At 43.1% G+C, this 16,746-nt stretch overlaps 1 protein-coding gene across 2 annotated transcripts; it reads right to left on the reverse strand.

Moving 5' to 3' along the window:
* Positions 1–2,815: 2,815 nt before the first annotated feature.
* slc10a1 (solute carrier family 10 member 1) lies at positions 2,816–16,104 on the reverse strand. 2 transcript variants are annotated; one of them, XM_048537002.1, is made up of 5 exons: positions 15,482–16,104; positions 11,383–11,584; positions 10,260–10,438; positions 6,666–6,868; positions 2,816–3,066 (listed from the first exon to the last, which is right to left on the reverse strand). In XM_048537002.1, exons 1-5 carry the CDS (start codon positions 15,889–15,891, stop codon positions 3,020–3,022), a joined length of 1,041 nt encoding a protein of 346 aa, XP_048392959.1. In that variant the 5' UTR covers positions 15,892–16,104; the 3' UTR covers positions 2,816–3,019. The 2 variants fall into 2 exon arrangements, with proteins under 2 accessions (XP_048392959.1, XP_048392960.1); XM_048537003.1 differs by lacking the exon at positions 2,816–3,066 and adding an exon at positions 8,911–8,983 and having other exon boundaries at positions 6,758–6,868.
* Between the last annotated feature and the right edge of the window lie 642 nt (positions 16,105–16,746).

Genomic DNA, 16,746 nt, shown 5'->3' on the forward strand with positions numbered 1-16,746 from the left:
AAGTGGTTCAGAAATAGCTGCACCACTAAAGCATTGTTTTTCTATTTTCCTTCCGCTGCATTAAAAAATTAAAAAATACAAATGTGTCGTAAAGCAGTGAGAGAAAGAGCAAGAGTTTGAATCGGTCAGAGACTGCTAACCCCAACACAAACCCCACCAAGTATTGGATAAAGCTTGACAAAAACAATGCCAACACAAAGCAAAGAGCGGATTATAGGAAGTGGGCAAGTTGTTGGCTTCACTTTAAAGTAAGGAAAGTTAATGTGGTGAGTATTTTAACTAAATATAAGGCTCAGTCCCTGTAATAGATAGGGTCTCTTAAATGATCCAGCTGGTCCAGATGACCATTTTTGCACTGAAAAGCAGGACCTGCAGGGTTGTAATCTCCAGGGTCGATGACTCCAGGCGCCACATGCTAGTGAGTATAGGTTTATAGCTGGATAGAGCAATTGAAGAGTTGATCCAGGAGGGAGGGCTTTAGATTCTTGAACCACAATAGTTAGAGACAAAATAACAACTGCAGATGCTGGAATCCATGGTGGACAAACAGAAGACGGGAGGAACATGATGCCACCTGGCTTGCTGCGTTCTTCCAGCCTTCTGTTTGTCTACACTGAACCACTTTGTTTTTGGGTGAAGGTGGGACCCAAACAAGGCTCACAGCTTGTACCTGATCTGGAACGAGATCAACACCTTTGGGGGACTCCCTGTTGTTGGTGGGAGTGTAACCTAATTTGGCAGGAATATGGAGTAGAAGAACAGGAGGTGGCATTGCAGAGGCAAATGTAGGAGAAAAACAAGATCAGTTTGTAAGGTGGAGCGTATATTGTATATTAAAGCACAAGTGAGCGTGGCCAAGTTGGACGGCATTTATTTTAATGCAAGGAGTCTTGCGAGTAAGGCAGATGAGTAAGGGCGGTGAGTAACGCAAGGGGTTTATGACAATGCTGCCAACACAGAGACACGGTTGAGGGAGGGTCAGAACTAGCAGCTCAATATTTTGAGATATGTAAGCTTTAGGCAAAGCTAGGGTATGTAAGAGATGAGATGATGTTGCGATATCAGGGTCAATTTCTGGAATAACAAGGGATGATATCTTAGACGATTCCTAGACTGAGGCAGAACTTAAAACATAAAAGTGGCAATCAATCTCAATGACCTGCAAATGGTCAGAGAGAGTTAGAAAGGCAGATGTAAAGGTAAATTTCAGGGAATTGTAAGAATATTAGGGGAACAAAAATAGGGAATTTCAACTTTGCCAATATTAATTGGAACAGACAAATTATGAAACGCTTAGATAGAGCAGAATTCATAACAAGTAATTAGGGAGCTTTTAAAAGCAACACATAGAAGGTTTTATAAGAGAGAATGTGACGCTGGACCTAATTTTAAGGAACAAATCTGGGAAAGTGATAGCTGTGACGATATGTGAGTATTTCAGTGAATAGAGACCATGATTTAGTAAGATTTCTGATAGATGTGGAAAAGAACAAAAATGGATCAGAAGTAAATGTTCTGAATTGAGTGGTGACTGATTTTAATATGGCAGGACAGGAGGTGACCAAAGGGGACTGGGAGCGGCTACTTGTTGGAAAATCTACATCAAAACAAATCTACATGAAAAGGAAATGGTTAGAACTGAGGGCCAACATGTTCCCGTAAAGGTAAAGGATTGGATTATGAATCCAGAAGCATGTACAGAATTGGATAAGAAAAAGAAAGGACTCTTAATGTAAAACAGCAGAAGCCCTAAAGGAATATAGAAAGTGTAAGGGGATATGTAAAGAAGAGGTTAGGATAACAAAAAAGAGACTTAAGGAAAAATTATTGCTCTTAGATTGTTGTTGAGTTTCTGGAACTCACTATCACAAAGGGTTGTGGAGGCATGAACACTCATTACATTTAAGGATTATTCAGTGAAACACTGGGAACATGTCAGAATACACAGTGGCTCAGTGGTTAGCACTGCTGCCTCACAGCGCCAGGGACCAGGTTTGATTCCAGTCTTAAGCGACTGTCAGTGTAGAGTTTGCACATCCTCCCCGTGTCGGCATCAGTTTCCTTTGGGTGCTCCAGTTTCCTTCAACAGTCTAAAAGATGTGTAGGGTAGATGGATCGGCTATGCTAAATTGCCTGTAGTGTTTAGGTTAAGTGGGTTAGATATGGGAAATATAGGGGAATGTGTCTGGGTGGGAAATTTCTTGGAGGGGCAGTGTGGGCTTGTTGGGCCAAATGGCCTGTTTCCATACTGTAGGGATTCTATGAAGTATGAGGGCTAAGTGCTAGAAAATGGTTGGGGTAATTGGGTGCTTAATGACCAGCATGGACACAATGGGTTGAAGTGTCTCTATCCCTGCTGTGAAACCCTGCGATTCTATGAGTTTGATTCTATGGCATTCACTGTGCTGTACATAACCTTGAGATGTAACTTTACACTTGTTAATTTGTGCCATGTCTGGCTAGTGGTTTTGATCAATGTTCTCAACAGATGATGTCTAGACTACCTGAGTTACAAAAATACCAGAATAGCTGCCAATTCTTCTTCAAATCATGTTCAGGGATCATTTATGTCAACATGAAAAAATTGACAGAGTCTCAGTTTAACACCTGAAAGGCTGGTGTTCCTTTACCACTCTGGAGTGTCACCCATTCCCATCTGCTCGGCACTGGAATGGAGTTTAAATCAACAGTTCCCAAGATAGGAGAGCAACCTGACTTCTAACCACTAGAAAAACTTGGGATACTGCCGACATTTAACAACATCAATGTATCCAAACACGACACAGGGCTGCAGTATTCTTTGATTTAGGTCATTATTTTACTAAATATGTTCATTGTTCAGTTTGAAATCAAGAGCTTGTTACACGATGCCAGGGCTATCTGAAAAGAAATGAAGTGTTTGCAAGAAAAAAGTTGTAATTATGTTCTGAACTTTTCATTGTTTTCTGTCCATCCATGTGGAGAAGACTCAATTTTGCTGCTTTCTGAAGGCCACCAGAGAATATACGTTTTCATAAATTCAGGAAGTGCACCTTGTTCCATTGTGTTCTGTAAGTTGTTTGACACCTAAAAAATACAGAAGTTATTCTTCAGTAATTTTATTGAGGCAATGATACTTGATTATATGTTCAGGACTGGTTTAGCACTTCAGTACATATAATTATGTTGCCATTATGGTATCTGAAATGTGAATTAATTTTTAAAAATTCACATTGAGTCACAGAGCGTGGAAACAGACCCTTCAGCCCAGCTCATCCATGCCAACCAGGCCTCCCAAACTGAACAGTCCCATTTGCCTGTGTTTGACCCATATCCCTCTAAACCTTTCCTATTCATGTGCCAGTCCAAATGTCTTTTAAATGTTGTGATTGCACCTACCTCTACCAGTTCCTCTGGCTGCTCATTCCCTGTCACAATGTCGACCATTTGCTGATGTATTTGCCTAATTAGATGCTTTCAGGATTGTGAATAAGCTTTCATGTTTCATTTTAACTAGCAGTTTTCTCCTCTTGCCATTCGTCTGAGGGGATTTTTTCTGGCAGTGGATAGTCCTCCCTCATGTCGTGCAAGTAGGCTTTGTTCATGTGTAGACCTTGAGGAGGGGGGAGTTGGCAGCTAATGTTTGGAGTGCTCTGACAATTTCTACTGTCTTCAAAAATTGGTTTCCACGTGACCATTGGCCATAAGAGGGAGGAGCAAAAAGTTGAGAGAACAGCAACATCAAACCAACCTGTATTAATTCCAGACATGGACCTGACTCTTTTTGCACATATATCTTTGGAGAGTACATACCAGATCTGGTGTGAACCCTCAGCAGGTCATCTCCATTTATTAGTACGATTCTTAATCTCTATTCAGAAACATCAGGCAAACGGCTGGAGAATGATGCATGATAGGATTTTGCAATCTTCTTTCACTTTGACACCATCGCAAGCTTGCTAATTTTATTTGGCTCTTGCTTTGGGCTATTCGTATACCTGGACACCCCCGTATTAAGATAGGAGCCAAAGGGATGCCTTGGAACGGTGCAAAACACAGCCTTGAAATTTCAACCCACCAATGAAGCCACAGTAAGTCTGGTCATCTGTGGATCTAAGATAATGAGTTTGAAGAAGGAATATTCAGAGACAGACCTCTGTCTATGTGGAGGAGCAGTGAGAAGTGACAGGAAAGAATAGGAAATCTCTGACCAGTCTGCCCTTCTCAGCTGTTTGAACCAAACCTGCCTTCAGAGGCAAATTTAAGAAGAAAAGGAGTTTGATGAGATCTTTCAAGCCTGTCACTAAAGACATGTTTGAGAAAATCATGCGGCATTCTCACAGAACCATAGCAACATAGAAAATCAGAGCTGCAGTAGGCCATTCAGCCCTTTGGACCTGCTGCACCATTCAATATGTCTGTGGCAGATCATCCGACTCAGCACCTTGTTCCCGCTTTCTCCCCATATCTTTGATCGCTTTAGCCCTATGAACTGGATCTAACTCCTTCATGAAAATATTCAATGTTTTGGACTCAACTGCTTTCTGTGACAGAGAATTCCATAGGCTTACTGCCCTCTGGTTGAAGAAACCTCCCCTTATCTCAGTCTTAAATGGCCTACCCTATATGCTTAGATTGTGACTTCTGGTTCTGGACTCCCTAGTCCTGAGTTTGCTCTGTCTAATTCTGTCAGAATTTTTGTAACTTCTATGAGGTTCCCTTCTCCTTCTCGATAATATGTATAATTTATTATTAAAACGGTGCCAGAATATGGCGACATAAACACTTTTCACTCTACTCTTTTTGTAAAAATACAAGTGACGATAAATTACTATTTTATTCTGTTCTATTCTATTCATTCTTCTAATCTCCACTGAATATAGGCCTAACTGATCCAATCTGTCTTTGCACATCAGTCCTGACATTTCCAGGAATTGACCTTTAATATCCTAGTTATCACTGCTGCCTTGCATGACAGAATTAGTTTAGAGCAGCATGGACAAGTGTTACCTTGTTGGATATCTACAGAGATGCCTTCAAGCCCAAAGCAATCAATGCAGAACTCTCCCCAATATAGTGACAGCTGTCGCTAACATGTTGGGCTTCCACTTCAGGTTTTCCAGGACGGACGCATTAGATGTAACTGCTAATAATTGTAGGCTTCACCAATCTTGTCGTTGTAGATCGTTTCAATGCAGCAGGATGAGGAAGTACATGAGGAGAAGCTTGGTATGGAGTGGTACAATGGGTAGGCCATGGGATTTGCTTGTTAATTCGTGACCAGTAATTACTTCCAGTAATGGATGTGTCTGTGCTTCTCAACAGAAACGCTGTCCGTTACCAAAGGAGGGGTAACCTATATTTGCTGTCGAAACTCAGTGGTCATCTTTCACCCTTTGCCTTTGTCATCTCCCCATAAGTTTCCCTGACAAAGCTCATAGTGCAAAATAAAATGGTCACAGTTGGTTTTGTGATAACCACAAAATAATGCAGTGCTCAAATTCCTATTACTCATTTCCCGAAAAGGAGGCCTATAATCTTCTTTCTTGTACTGTCCAACCCTGTGCTTCCTGAATCTTGTCTAAGGGACAGCGCAGGGTTATGATGCAGAGTAGGGGTGCCCATGATTTCAGATTACTCAAGGTTTTTCTGATTTAGAGATGGTAGCAGAACAAATCTCTTGATGCAGAGTCTGAGATGCATCCAGAATACAGAATCAGGAATTAACTCTCATTAACAGAATGACACACAGACCTCAGATACTCATGTGTTGACTTAATTCCTCCTTCATCCTCTTTTTGCTGGCCTCCAGACCATCCATCAAAAAAAATCAATGCCCTCACATGATTTGTCAAGGCCAGTGAATGCGTCTTCAATCACTATATCCCAATAACTTCCCCACTTGACTAACATGCTACTCAATGTGCCAGCCTCACTCAGACTTTTCCCAAAAATCTCAATCAATCACAGCTCAAAGTCAATGTTCAAACCCGAGCACACATCAGTAGGACTGCTGCAAGACTCACACCCATATCTCATAGCTTGCACAGACTTCCAGCTATTTGACCATAACAGCAAGTCAACCAAGACACATTATACCAAACTCACCAATACACTTCCCCTTGTCTTGCAGGACACAGGATGAGGTGAAGCGTAAGCAGAGAAATTAGGAGCTAAGCAGCCGGGAACATACATGATCAGAACAGCAATTACTGAAGGTGTAGCTGGTAGCAGAGTTGAAAACGTTAAAGAGTCAAGGTATTTTCACACAGAATTCTCTTTTTTAAATCCTACTTTCTTCTCATCCCACACTCTTTTCTGATTTGCAAGTTTCAACACTGTAAGGTTACATTCCCTCCCCTTCATTATGCCCTTTCTCTGTTCAGATACCCAAGGACTGCAGTCTGATCGGATTGTGTTGGAACAGAAGAGATTGGAACAACAGGAAGGCAGTTGTGAAGAAGGAAAACAATAACTCATTCTCAAACCCACAGGCATCAGCTCAGATATTGAAATGCGAAAACTGAAACTATGGAGGAATTAGATCCAATTGTAAAATTGGATAAGCAACTAAGAGGAACATAATAATGCAGGCCTGTAGGGAAGAGCCAGGGAATGGACTCATTGGCTGACCCTTTCAAAGAATTGTTTGAGACTGATTCTGTGGAAGAAATTTGGTTACTCACTGCATTCCTTCGATTTTTTTATTCTTTCGTAACTTCGATAGATCACTACAAGAATTAATGCTTCAAGAAGTTGGAACACCAAGAAAATGAGTGGAAATAAGTAAAGGGCAGAAATAGCTTCCTGATTGAAAGCAACTTTGAGGATGGTAGTACACAGCTGGACATTTTGACATCCAGTTTCCATAGAAATTGTCTGCCGGCACCTGTTAAAAGAAAGTAAATACGTTAGGAGAGGCTTCCTGGGTGATGATGGTCTTCAATGTGCTACTATAACTGACTGAGCTTTGAATGGGGTTCAAGTAAATTGTACTGATTGGGCTGGTGCTAAATTTATAGAATGTGAAATTATAGCACACAATGTAGCAGCTGGGATGTTGCAGTACAGACTGAATTCAAAACGAATTACTGACTGGGACATTGTAATCAACCATTAAAAAAAAATTCGGATAAATACTTGAAATGTCATAACATTCAAGGCTATGGATATAGTACTGGAAGGTGAGACTAGTGTAGATTTATTGTAGATTTGTCAGTACAGACTTGATGGGCCAAAGTGCCCCTTCTTGCGCTGTCTGATTCTATGTTTATTCAAATTCTCTTGCATTAACACTTCCATTTACAGAGCATGAGAAGGAGTTTTTTTAGTCTTTATTGGTAATCAAATGTTGCTGACAAAACCAGATTTGTTGCCCATCCATTATGACTCTTGAACTGACTGGTTCACCATTTCAGGGCACACTTAAGAGTTAATCGCTTTCGTTCTGGAGCCACATGTAGGCCAGACCAGGCAAGGATTACAGATTTCCTACCCTAAAGGACATTGGATGTTTTTTTTTTGTTTATGGCAATTGATAATGGTTTCAATACCAAGATTAGCTTTTAATTCTAGATTTTAGATAACTGAATTTAAACCCACCAGCTGCCACAGTAGAATATGAACCCTTTCCCCAGAGCATCAGCTCTCTGATTTCTGGTTTATCAGTACGGTGACATTACCGCTACACCACCATCTCCCCGAAATGAATATTGCTGAAGAGAAACTTGTTGCTGAAACTTTTCATCTTTCACTCATCAAATGCAAGAATGCCAAATTTCAAACAAACACTGCAATTTGCTATTCTCCACAGGAGAACAGGGCGCTGATTGGTTGGTAGGTTGACTCTCATTGGCTGAAGTGTTGCCAAGGAGAAGGCAACGATGCACGATTGGCTCCACAAGCTCCCTGATAATTCAATAAAGGTGCAAGGCTTGAATACATTTCTTTTGTTTTCAGAGAGTGGGTCTCTGCGTATGAATGCGCTATTGTGTTGTAAAATGATTTAAGGTGAATTGACATCCTGTTTTACAGCCCTCCAAGATTTTATTTCCATTGAAGCCTACCCATTCCAGATTGGGCCTGACCTACAAGAGTTCAAATCCAACGATGGCAGCTGCTGAGACTTAAATTCAACCAATAAGCTCAAGGAATTAATCAAAATAAAACCTGGGAATGGAAGCTAATGTCATCACCACGGCTCACAAAGCCAACATTGTTTGTTGTAATAGCTGATCTAATGTACGAGTGTTGCAGACTGGCGCACTCCAAGGCCCAGGACTACGTGCTGAGGGACGCGCTAAAGCTTGGGGCAGCCCCGGCCAAGGGGCGGTGGGGAAAGACCACCATATGAAACCCCTCGTCCAGAATAGAAGAAAAGGCCCTATTTCATAACTGGGCCCAGCTGGCGCCTTCCCCAACTGGTCAAGGGCCAACGGGGACTGTGCGGGGAGACGACTGCCAGGGTTTTTTTCTTTGTTTTGTTTTTTCTTCTTTCAGTTGGTGTACATACCCCTGGGTAACCTAGAGCAGCTTGCATGACTGGGTGGGTGAATAAATATGTTTTACTTTTTGTACATTCTATGAATGAAGTATATTTTTTCAAAAATAAGCTATAGCGGATCTAATGTTCTTCAGAGAAGGAAATCTGCCCTCCTTACCTGGTCTGGCCTCTGTGTGACTCCAGACCCACAGCAATGTGGTTGGCTCTGACTGTAGGGATGGGCAGCAATTGCCACCCTTTCCAGTGGCACCAATAGTAAGAAATTAAAATAGACATCCCTTTCTTTTGTCATCGTCTCTTACCATCAAGAGAATATTCTGACTTGACCTTTTTAGATTCCAAGTGGATGACCTCATACTGAATAACAAACATCTGCTCCAGTTTTGCCTTCATACTGTGTCTGTTCTTTTGTAACTTTCTATACTTACCTACACAGTACGTCTCCTTGGCATGAATTTTTCAGGCTGTAGGCTGAAAGGCTGTTTTCCCTTCTGGAAGAGACTAGAGGAAGGGGACACCTTGTAAAAATTCATGTCTCCCATTGAAGATGAAGGTGAGGAGAATCCTTTTTCTCCGTCAGGGTTTATAGCATCTGTGGAGCACACCGCACCAGAGAATAGTGGAGGTAGGCTCACTGAATATTTTAAAGGCAGAGGAAGGAGCCAGGCAGAGGGGATAGTCCACAGTCTGATCAACTAAATGGCTGAGCAGGCTTGAGGAGTAAGATACGAGAGCAGGGATGGGCCACTGAGGCTGTATAAGGTCAGAATACATTCAGCATATTGTAAGTAGTCCCTGGGCCCTGTCTCTGAAGAAGGATGTTCTGGTTTTGGAGGGGGTTTAGAGGAAGTCCACAGGAATGATCCCAAGGATGAAGGTTTTGTCATTTGTGTAGTGATTGAGTACCCTGGGTTTGTACTCAATGCAGTTGAGAAGGATGAGGAGGGACCTGATTGAATCTTACAGAATACCGAGGGTCTTGGATAGAGTGAATGTAGAGACGTTTCCACTAGTAAGAGAGACTGGTATGCAGGGGTATAGCCGATCCTTTAGAACTGAGTTTAGGAGGAATTTCTTTAACCAGACAGTGGTGAATCTGTGGAAATCATTGTTGCAGAATTTTGTGGAGGCCAAGTTATTGAGTGTCTTTAAAACAGAGATAGATGGTAAGAGGAACCAAGTGCTATGGGGAGAAGGCAGGAGAATGGGGTTATGAAACTTATCTGCTACGATCGAATGCTGGAGTAGACTCAGTGGGCTGAATGGCCTAATTCTGCTCCTTTGCCTTATGGTCTAGTGATCTAATGACCTAATCTTGCACTGAATTTGTATTTTCATGTTAATGTTATCCAGAAATATGGATATATAACTCTATTATTCATCCAGGGCATTCTGTTTAGGGGTCATCGAATATGAATAGACGTGTTTTACTTTAGAATTAGTTACGACTTTCTTCTGAATCAGGAACGTTCCCTATATCATAGACGGGCAGTTCTCTGTGTTACTGACAACTCCTACTAGAAGGCAAACATTCACTATCAAATGCTGCTTCTATTTTACAACTGGATATTTGTGTTTTCTTTCTAATTCTGAACCTGAAGGTGTGGTAAAGCTTCTGACCTACGCTCACATTGTAACTAGTACCGAATTTAAATCTATGCAATTAAACTTTTATCCCTCACTTGGTGGATGCAAAACAGGAGTGTATCAAGAATGGACAAAAACAAACAGCCGTTTCAACAGCTAAGACAACACTGCAATTAATGGCACACATTACCTTTCTGGTAATCTGCACAAACACGAGAGGGCATATCCAAAAGCATATCCTGTAGCAGGCATTAGTGCTGTGGCAGCAAGTAGGCGAGGGGAGAAGAGCACCCAGAGATGGCTCCCAACTGACATTCCTGACAAGGTGCCAATTATTAGTCCTGCGATAAGAAGAATAAACAGGCCTGTCTGAAAGAGAAATGTGCAAAATTAATGAAACAAAGTACTTTCAATGAAACAAGCTCTCAAAGACCCAAATACTTACAGTGCATCTCTAGTTTCTGTCGTGCCACAATTATCCCTTGACTGCAACTCAAATGGAATAGCGTAACTTCTCCTGCTGAGATGTTGAGATTGTTTTCCTCTGCACTGTTGGCACATTAACATTCAGATTGGGCCTTTAAACCAATGCTAAATAAGGAGCTTTCCCCATATTTCATCCCTACCCCCCATTCTACTCTGCTCCAGTGGCATTTCCCTTGAAGCTAATTTCTATGAAAGCTGTGTTGGAGGACCCCTTAGAAATCAATAGCAACACCAAGTCAGGGGAGGTTATGAATGCTGTGGTAATCTAATCATCCCTACCACTGCTCCAAAGCCACATAGTTAGCTGTTTGCAAGATGAAAGCAAAGTGCAAACAAAAATGGTCAAATCGGAGAAAGCGGTTAAAAGTTGGCAGATGGCGTTCAATGCCAGCAAGTGGGAGATTGTGTACGTTCTTAAAAAAGAACAATGGCTATTCATAGATTTGGTATAATGGATGAGCAGGAGGTATCTAATAAAACAAGCTAACCTCGTAACAGTGATAACTCAGTGTGGAGCTGGATGAACGCAGCAGACCAGGCAGCATCAGAGGAGCAGGAATGTTGACGTTTTGGGTCAGGATCCTTCTTCAGAAACGCTGAGTCCATATTAAGTCTGAATAAGACCTTTATGGAGAATTGTGCTATAGACAATGTATTGGTGTTATAGAAAGCGTACCACACAGATTCACTTAGCTAGTGAGAAAGCTGTCACACACATATGTGTTATCATTGAAAGGCATCATTTGAGTTAGGATTCATTTAACATTTGAACATTTTTGACAGAAAACAGAGAAGATATCATGCCAAAAAATGAACAGGTATCTTACTTTAGTTATTATCTTTGAGTACTTTGGGTACTTGTCATTGAGGAAGATGCCAAGGCCACAAGGGATGAGTGTTAAGATCAGGGTTATGGAAATCTCTCTATATGGGACTTTACTTGCGAGGGATAGGCCTTTACAATAGATATAGAGAAGGAGCGGCATCATGCCAAGCGCCAGGACTGTCGAGCATGTGGTCATCACAATGCTGCAAGGACAATAATGGAGACAATGTTAGATAAAACTTCAGCAAAGATTACCCAAAAACAATTCAGTCACCAATTCTGAAAGGCTATGTTACTGATATTAACAGTGCTGAGTAATAGTTATCTCTTTCTTGATGGTGTAATCTTTACAGAGGGAGTGTTTTTGGTTCATGGACTGTGGGCATCACTGGCTAGGCCAGCATTTGTGGCTGTATGTATAGCCTAGATGGCATTTTAGAGTTGACCATAATCCTGCGTGTCTGGGATCACATGTAGGCCAGACCATATGAGGATGACAAATTTCCTTCTCGAAAGGAATTCGCCACCACTAGGATTGGAATGCACACAGTTAGCATTCTCTCTGAATATTTATCACTCTCTAATCCTGCCTGGCAAAGCTTTAAACTGAGAGATAGCAGGAACTACTGATGCTGGAGAATCTGAGATAACAAGGTGTAGAGCTGGATGAACACAGCAGGCCAGGCAGCATCAGAGGAGCAGGAAAGCTGACGTTTCGAGTTCAGACTCTTCTACAGAAATGGGGAGCAGGAAAGCTGACGTCTGGACTCTTTTCAGACCTTTTCTGAAGAAGGGACCGAACCCAAAATATCAGCTTTCCTGCTCCCCATTTCTGAAGAAGAGTCTGAACCCGAAACGTCAGCTTTCCTGTTCCTCTGATGCTGCTTGGCCTGCTGTGTTCATCCAGCTCTGCACCTTGTTATCTCAAAGCTTTAAACTGAATCCTTTTTGTCAAATGGTTGAGGCATCTGATTCAGTTTTAGTTATTGGAGCAGATTTAAGGAACGTTTTCAAATTTGGACATTGAAATATTTTGCATTCTGGTTAACTTTAGCATTTATGCACACTGTGGTTACAGGTGTTTAATTTCTCAGGGAGAAACATAATGACAGCTTGGTATACAAGAGAGCAAAGTGTGAAGCTGGATGAACACAGCAGGCAAAGCAACATCTCAGGAGCATAAAAGCTGACGTTTCAGGCCTAGACCCTTCATCAGAGAGGGGGATGGGGAGAGGGTTCTGGAATAAATAGGGAGAGGGGGGGGGAGGCGGACCGAAGATGGATAGAGAAGAAGATAGGAGAGGAGAGTACAGGTGGGGAAGTGGGTCAGTCCGGAGAGGAGGGACAGGTCAAGGAGGCGGGATGAGGTTGGTAGGTGAGAAATGGAGGTGCAGCTTGAGGTGGGAGGAGGGGACAGGTGAGAGGAAGAACAGGTTAGGGAGGCAGGGACAAGCTGGGCTGGTTTTGTGATGCAGTAGGGGAGGGGGAGATTTTGAAGATTGTGAAGTCCACATTGATACCATTGGGCCGCGGGTCCCCAAGCGGAATATGAGTTGCTGTTCCTGCAACCTTCGGGTGGCATCATTGTGGCACTGCAGGAGGCTCACGATGGACATGCCATCTAAGGAATGGAAGGGCGAGTTAAAATGGTTCGCAACTGGCTCCCAGGATGTGGCATTCCACTCCCGCACATCACAGATGTCCGCGTTCTTCAAGGACTGCAACTTCTCCCCCAAAGTGGTCGAGAACGCCCTTGACTGTGTCTCCTGCATTTCCCGCAACACATTCCTCACACACCGCCCCGGCAATAACCACCCTAAGAGAATCCCCCTCATTCTCACATACCACCCCACCGACCTCCAGATACAATGCATCATCCTCCGACACTTCCGCCATCCACAATCCGACCCCACCACCCAAGCCATTTTTCCATCCCCACCCTTGTCTGCTTTCCGGAGAGACCACTCTCTCCATGACTCCCTTGTCCACTTCACACTGCCCTCCAATCCCACCACTCCCGGCGCCTTCCCCTGCAACCGCAGGAAATGCTACACTTGCCCCCACACCTCCTCCCTCACTCCCATCCCAGGCCCCAAGATGACTTTCCATATTAAGCAGATGTTCACCTCCACATCTGCCAATGTGGTATACTGCATCCAGTGTACCCGGTGTGGCTCCCTCTACATTGGGGAAAACAGGCGGAGGCTTAGGGACCGCTTTGCAGAACACCTCCTCTCGGTTCGCAATAAACAACTGCACCTCCCAGTCATGAACCATTTTAACGCCCCCTCCCATTCCTTAGACGACATGAACATCATGGGCCTCCTGCAGTGCCACAGTGATGCCACCCGAAGGTTGCAGGAACAGCAACTCATATTCCGCTTGGGAACCCTGCAGCCCAATGGTATCAATGTGGATTTCACCAGCTTCAAAATCTCCCCTTCCCCCACCGCATCCCAAAATCAGCCCAGCTCATCCCCTCACCCCACTGCATCCCAAAACCAGCCCAGTCTGTCTCTGCCTACCTAACTTGTTCTTCCTCTCACCCATCCCCTCCTCCCACCTCAAGCCGCACCTCTATTTCCCACCTACTAACCTCATCCCGCCTCCTTGACCTGTCCATCCTCCCCAGACTGACCTATCGCTTCCCCACCTTCCCACTTATACTCTCCTCTTCACTTATCTTCTCTATCCATCCTTGGTCCGCCTGCCCCTCTCTCCCTATTTATTCCAGTTCCCTCTCCCCTTCCCCCTCTCTGATGAAGGGTGCAGGCCCAAAACGTCAGCTTTTGTGCTCCTGAGATGCTGCTTGGCCTGTTGTGTTCATCCAGCTTCACACTTTGTTTTCTTGGATTCTCCAGCATCTGCAGTTCCTATTATCTCTGACAGCTTGGTACACATTCACTCCATAATTTGCACAAATGTTGCCTTGACAATCAATCTCCTGCTCCAATACAGGTATCTCCTGCTCCAATACAGGTATCTCCTGCTCCAATACAGCAAACTCCTGCTCCAATACAGCAATCTCCTGCTCCAATACAGGTATCTCCTGCTCCAATACAGCTATCTCCTGCTCCAATACAGCTATCTCCTGCTCCAATACAGCAATCTCCTGCTCCAGTACAGCAATCTCCTGCTCCAATACAGCTATCTCCTGCTCCAACACAGCAAACGCATACTCCAGTACAGTATGTGGCAACATTGGCCCTGAATGTTTTTGTGAACGTGGGACCCTGGTGCTATGACCAGATAGGGAGCCTCTACTAGTGACTTGGCAGCGACCAGACTGAATGTCAGGATAGACAGAAGTTTCCTTGGTGATGAATGTGGTTTGTGGTGCAGACGGACTTGAGGGGAGATGCCTCCCTTGTTTTTCCTGCTGTTATTCCCACCTGGAAAACCACTGAATTTGTTCCCAATTTGCACCTGTCTCTCTCAGCAGCTGGCTGGCCCTCCACCTGCAGATGGCGATATTGGGGGAGAACACCAAGGAGAGCAATTGTTTGACCCAAGTGAAAGATGCAGATTTGCAACTTATTAACCTGGCCATCACTGCTAAATGTTTAGATTCTGAATTCAAAAGAACATCGTCTTCAAGGGTAAAAACTTTAGTCGAATTAGGGGAGTGGCAAAGACAAATACTTCATTTTTTTTCAGAACAGTCATAGTGCAATCAAGTAGCATCATAATAGGCTTTGAGGTGGGTAACATTAATGATCAATGCTTTTGTAAGCATATTCACAAAACATGCCATTTTCTAATGAAGACAATATTCCTTAAGATTTAAATACACGAAACTGGCCTTCAGCAAATGCATGAAAGGGCACATAGCAGACCGACAGCAATACAAATATAAAATGTGCTGGATGCTGAAACAACAACATAAGATGCTGGGAAAATTTAGCAGCTTGTCATCATCAATGGAGAGTGAAAAACAGAGTTAACGCCTCAAGTTGATGGCCTTTCATTAACAGTTGGGCTGACAGTATGACACAGCACCTGATGCTCTTTTCCTAGACTTCTGCATCTTTGCCAAAGATGGATTCTACCCGTTAAGCCGCTAGAAAAGCCAGGCTTCAGATGAGCAGCTGTTTCCATACCTGAGATTCATGTCTCCATTCAGTGCCAGTGAGAAGATGTTGGAGAGGGTTCCTCCAGGGCAACAGCCACAAATCAGAACTGACAGAGATTCAATCGACGACAGCCGGAATGCTTTGGCGAGGCTGAAAGCTATTAGGGGCATAATCCCATATTGGGAAAGCACTGCAATCAGTACCCCCTTAGGTTTCAAAATATGAAGCTTGATCATTGGTATTTCCATCGTGCAGCCCATTGATATCATCACAATGAACAGAGCAAGGATTGAAATTACAGTAATGGTCTGATCTATTAGCTTTCCTGGTGGCTGGTTCGTCTTCTCCAAACTTAGGTTCAAGACTGGTGTCGAGTTGGTACTCAGGAGCACATTCCAAACATCTTTCACCAAATATTCCTCACTGGTGGTGTTCATTTTGATTCAACGGTACAATGCTTAATCTCTGAATCACTTCTGCTTTGTAGATGAGAAGTAAATGCACTTTTGGAAATAAAACATTTACAGCATTACTGATGCTCGGAGATGGATTTGTTTAACATAAATCCACAGGACATCTGCTTCAAGTGCTACCAGGTAGCCTGTTCATATAAAGGCTGGCAATTTCTCTGAATCTACAAGAGAACAAGCACTGTAAGGTCATGTTTTGAGCTTTGCTGTGACTCATAACTGACTGTCTTAAAGCCAGTCTCTGAATAGCAACAAAGACCCAGTCATTCAGCTCTATTGTTGGATAGCAGCTCAAAATTCTCTGATTTAATTACATTGGAAATGCAGAGCAAGCAAATGATACATAATCATTGACTCGTGGAATTGTTCCATGAGCGCATTTCTTAAAAGCCTGGAGTAGAACAATGAAAAACAAGCTTGTCAACAATGTTACATTTCATTTATATTTTCTGTTCATATTCCTCCAGTTTTCTCCCCTCTGTTCCCAAAGGTGTGTTCGTTTGGAACATGTCTACTTGGATCCACACTGGGATATGACTCCTTGGGTCCATGCTAGGAGATATCTATTTGGGCCCATTCTGGATTATGTATCTCTGGGTCTGTTAGTAGAAGATATGTCTCTGGGTCCACACTGGGATATGTTCCCCTGGGACCTGACCATCATACTTTGTTGAACTATCTGAACTGATTAGTGAATATGTGGAGAATGTAAGTTGCTTGCCATTATCCAAGAAAGGTGGTGAGGAAAAACCAGGGAACTCTCAGAGAACAAAGTGTGAAGCTGGATGAACACAGCAGGCCAAGCAGCATCTCAGGAGCACA

Source organism: Stegostoma tigrinum, chromosome 10 (assembly GCF_030684315.1).
Source record: "Stegostoma tigrinum isolate sSteTig4 chromosome 10, sSteTig4.hap1, whole genome shotgun sequence".
NCBI classification, from domain to species: Eukaryota; Metazoa; Chordata; class Chondrichthyes; order Orectolobiformes; family Stegostomatidae; genus Stegostoma; species Stegostoma tigrinum.

Bases quoted from the DNA above. Each gene is read 5' to 3' on its own strand.
- slc10a1 (XM_048537002.1), bottom strand. From the start codon at position 15,891: ATGAACACCACCAGTGAGGAATATTTGGTGAAAGATGTTTGGAATGTG. The intron at 11,585-15,481 runs GTATGGAAACAG...TTGTCCTTGCAG, and splicing joins AATGGAGACATGAATCTCAG to CATTGTGATGACCACATGCT. The intron at 10,439-11,382 runs GTAAGATACCTG...TTTCTCTTTCAG, and splicing joins ACTCAAAGATAATAACTAAA to ACAGGCCTGTTTATTCTTCT.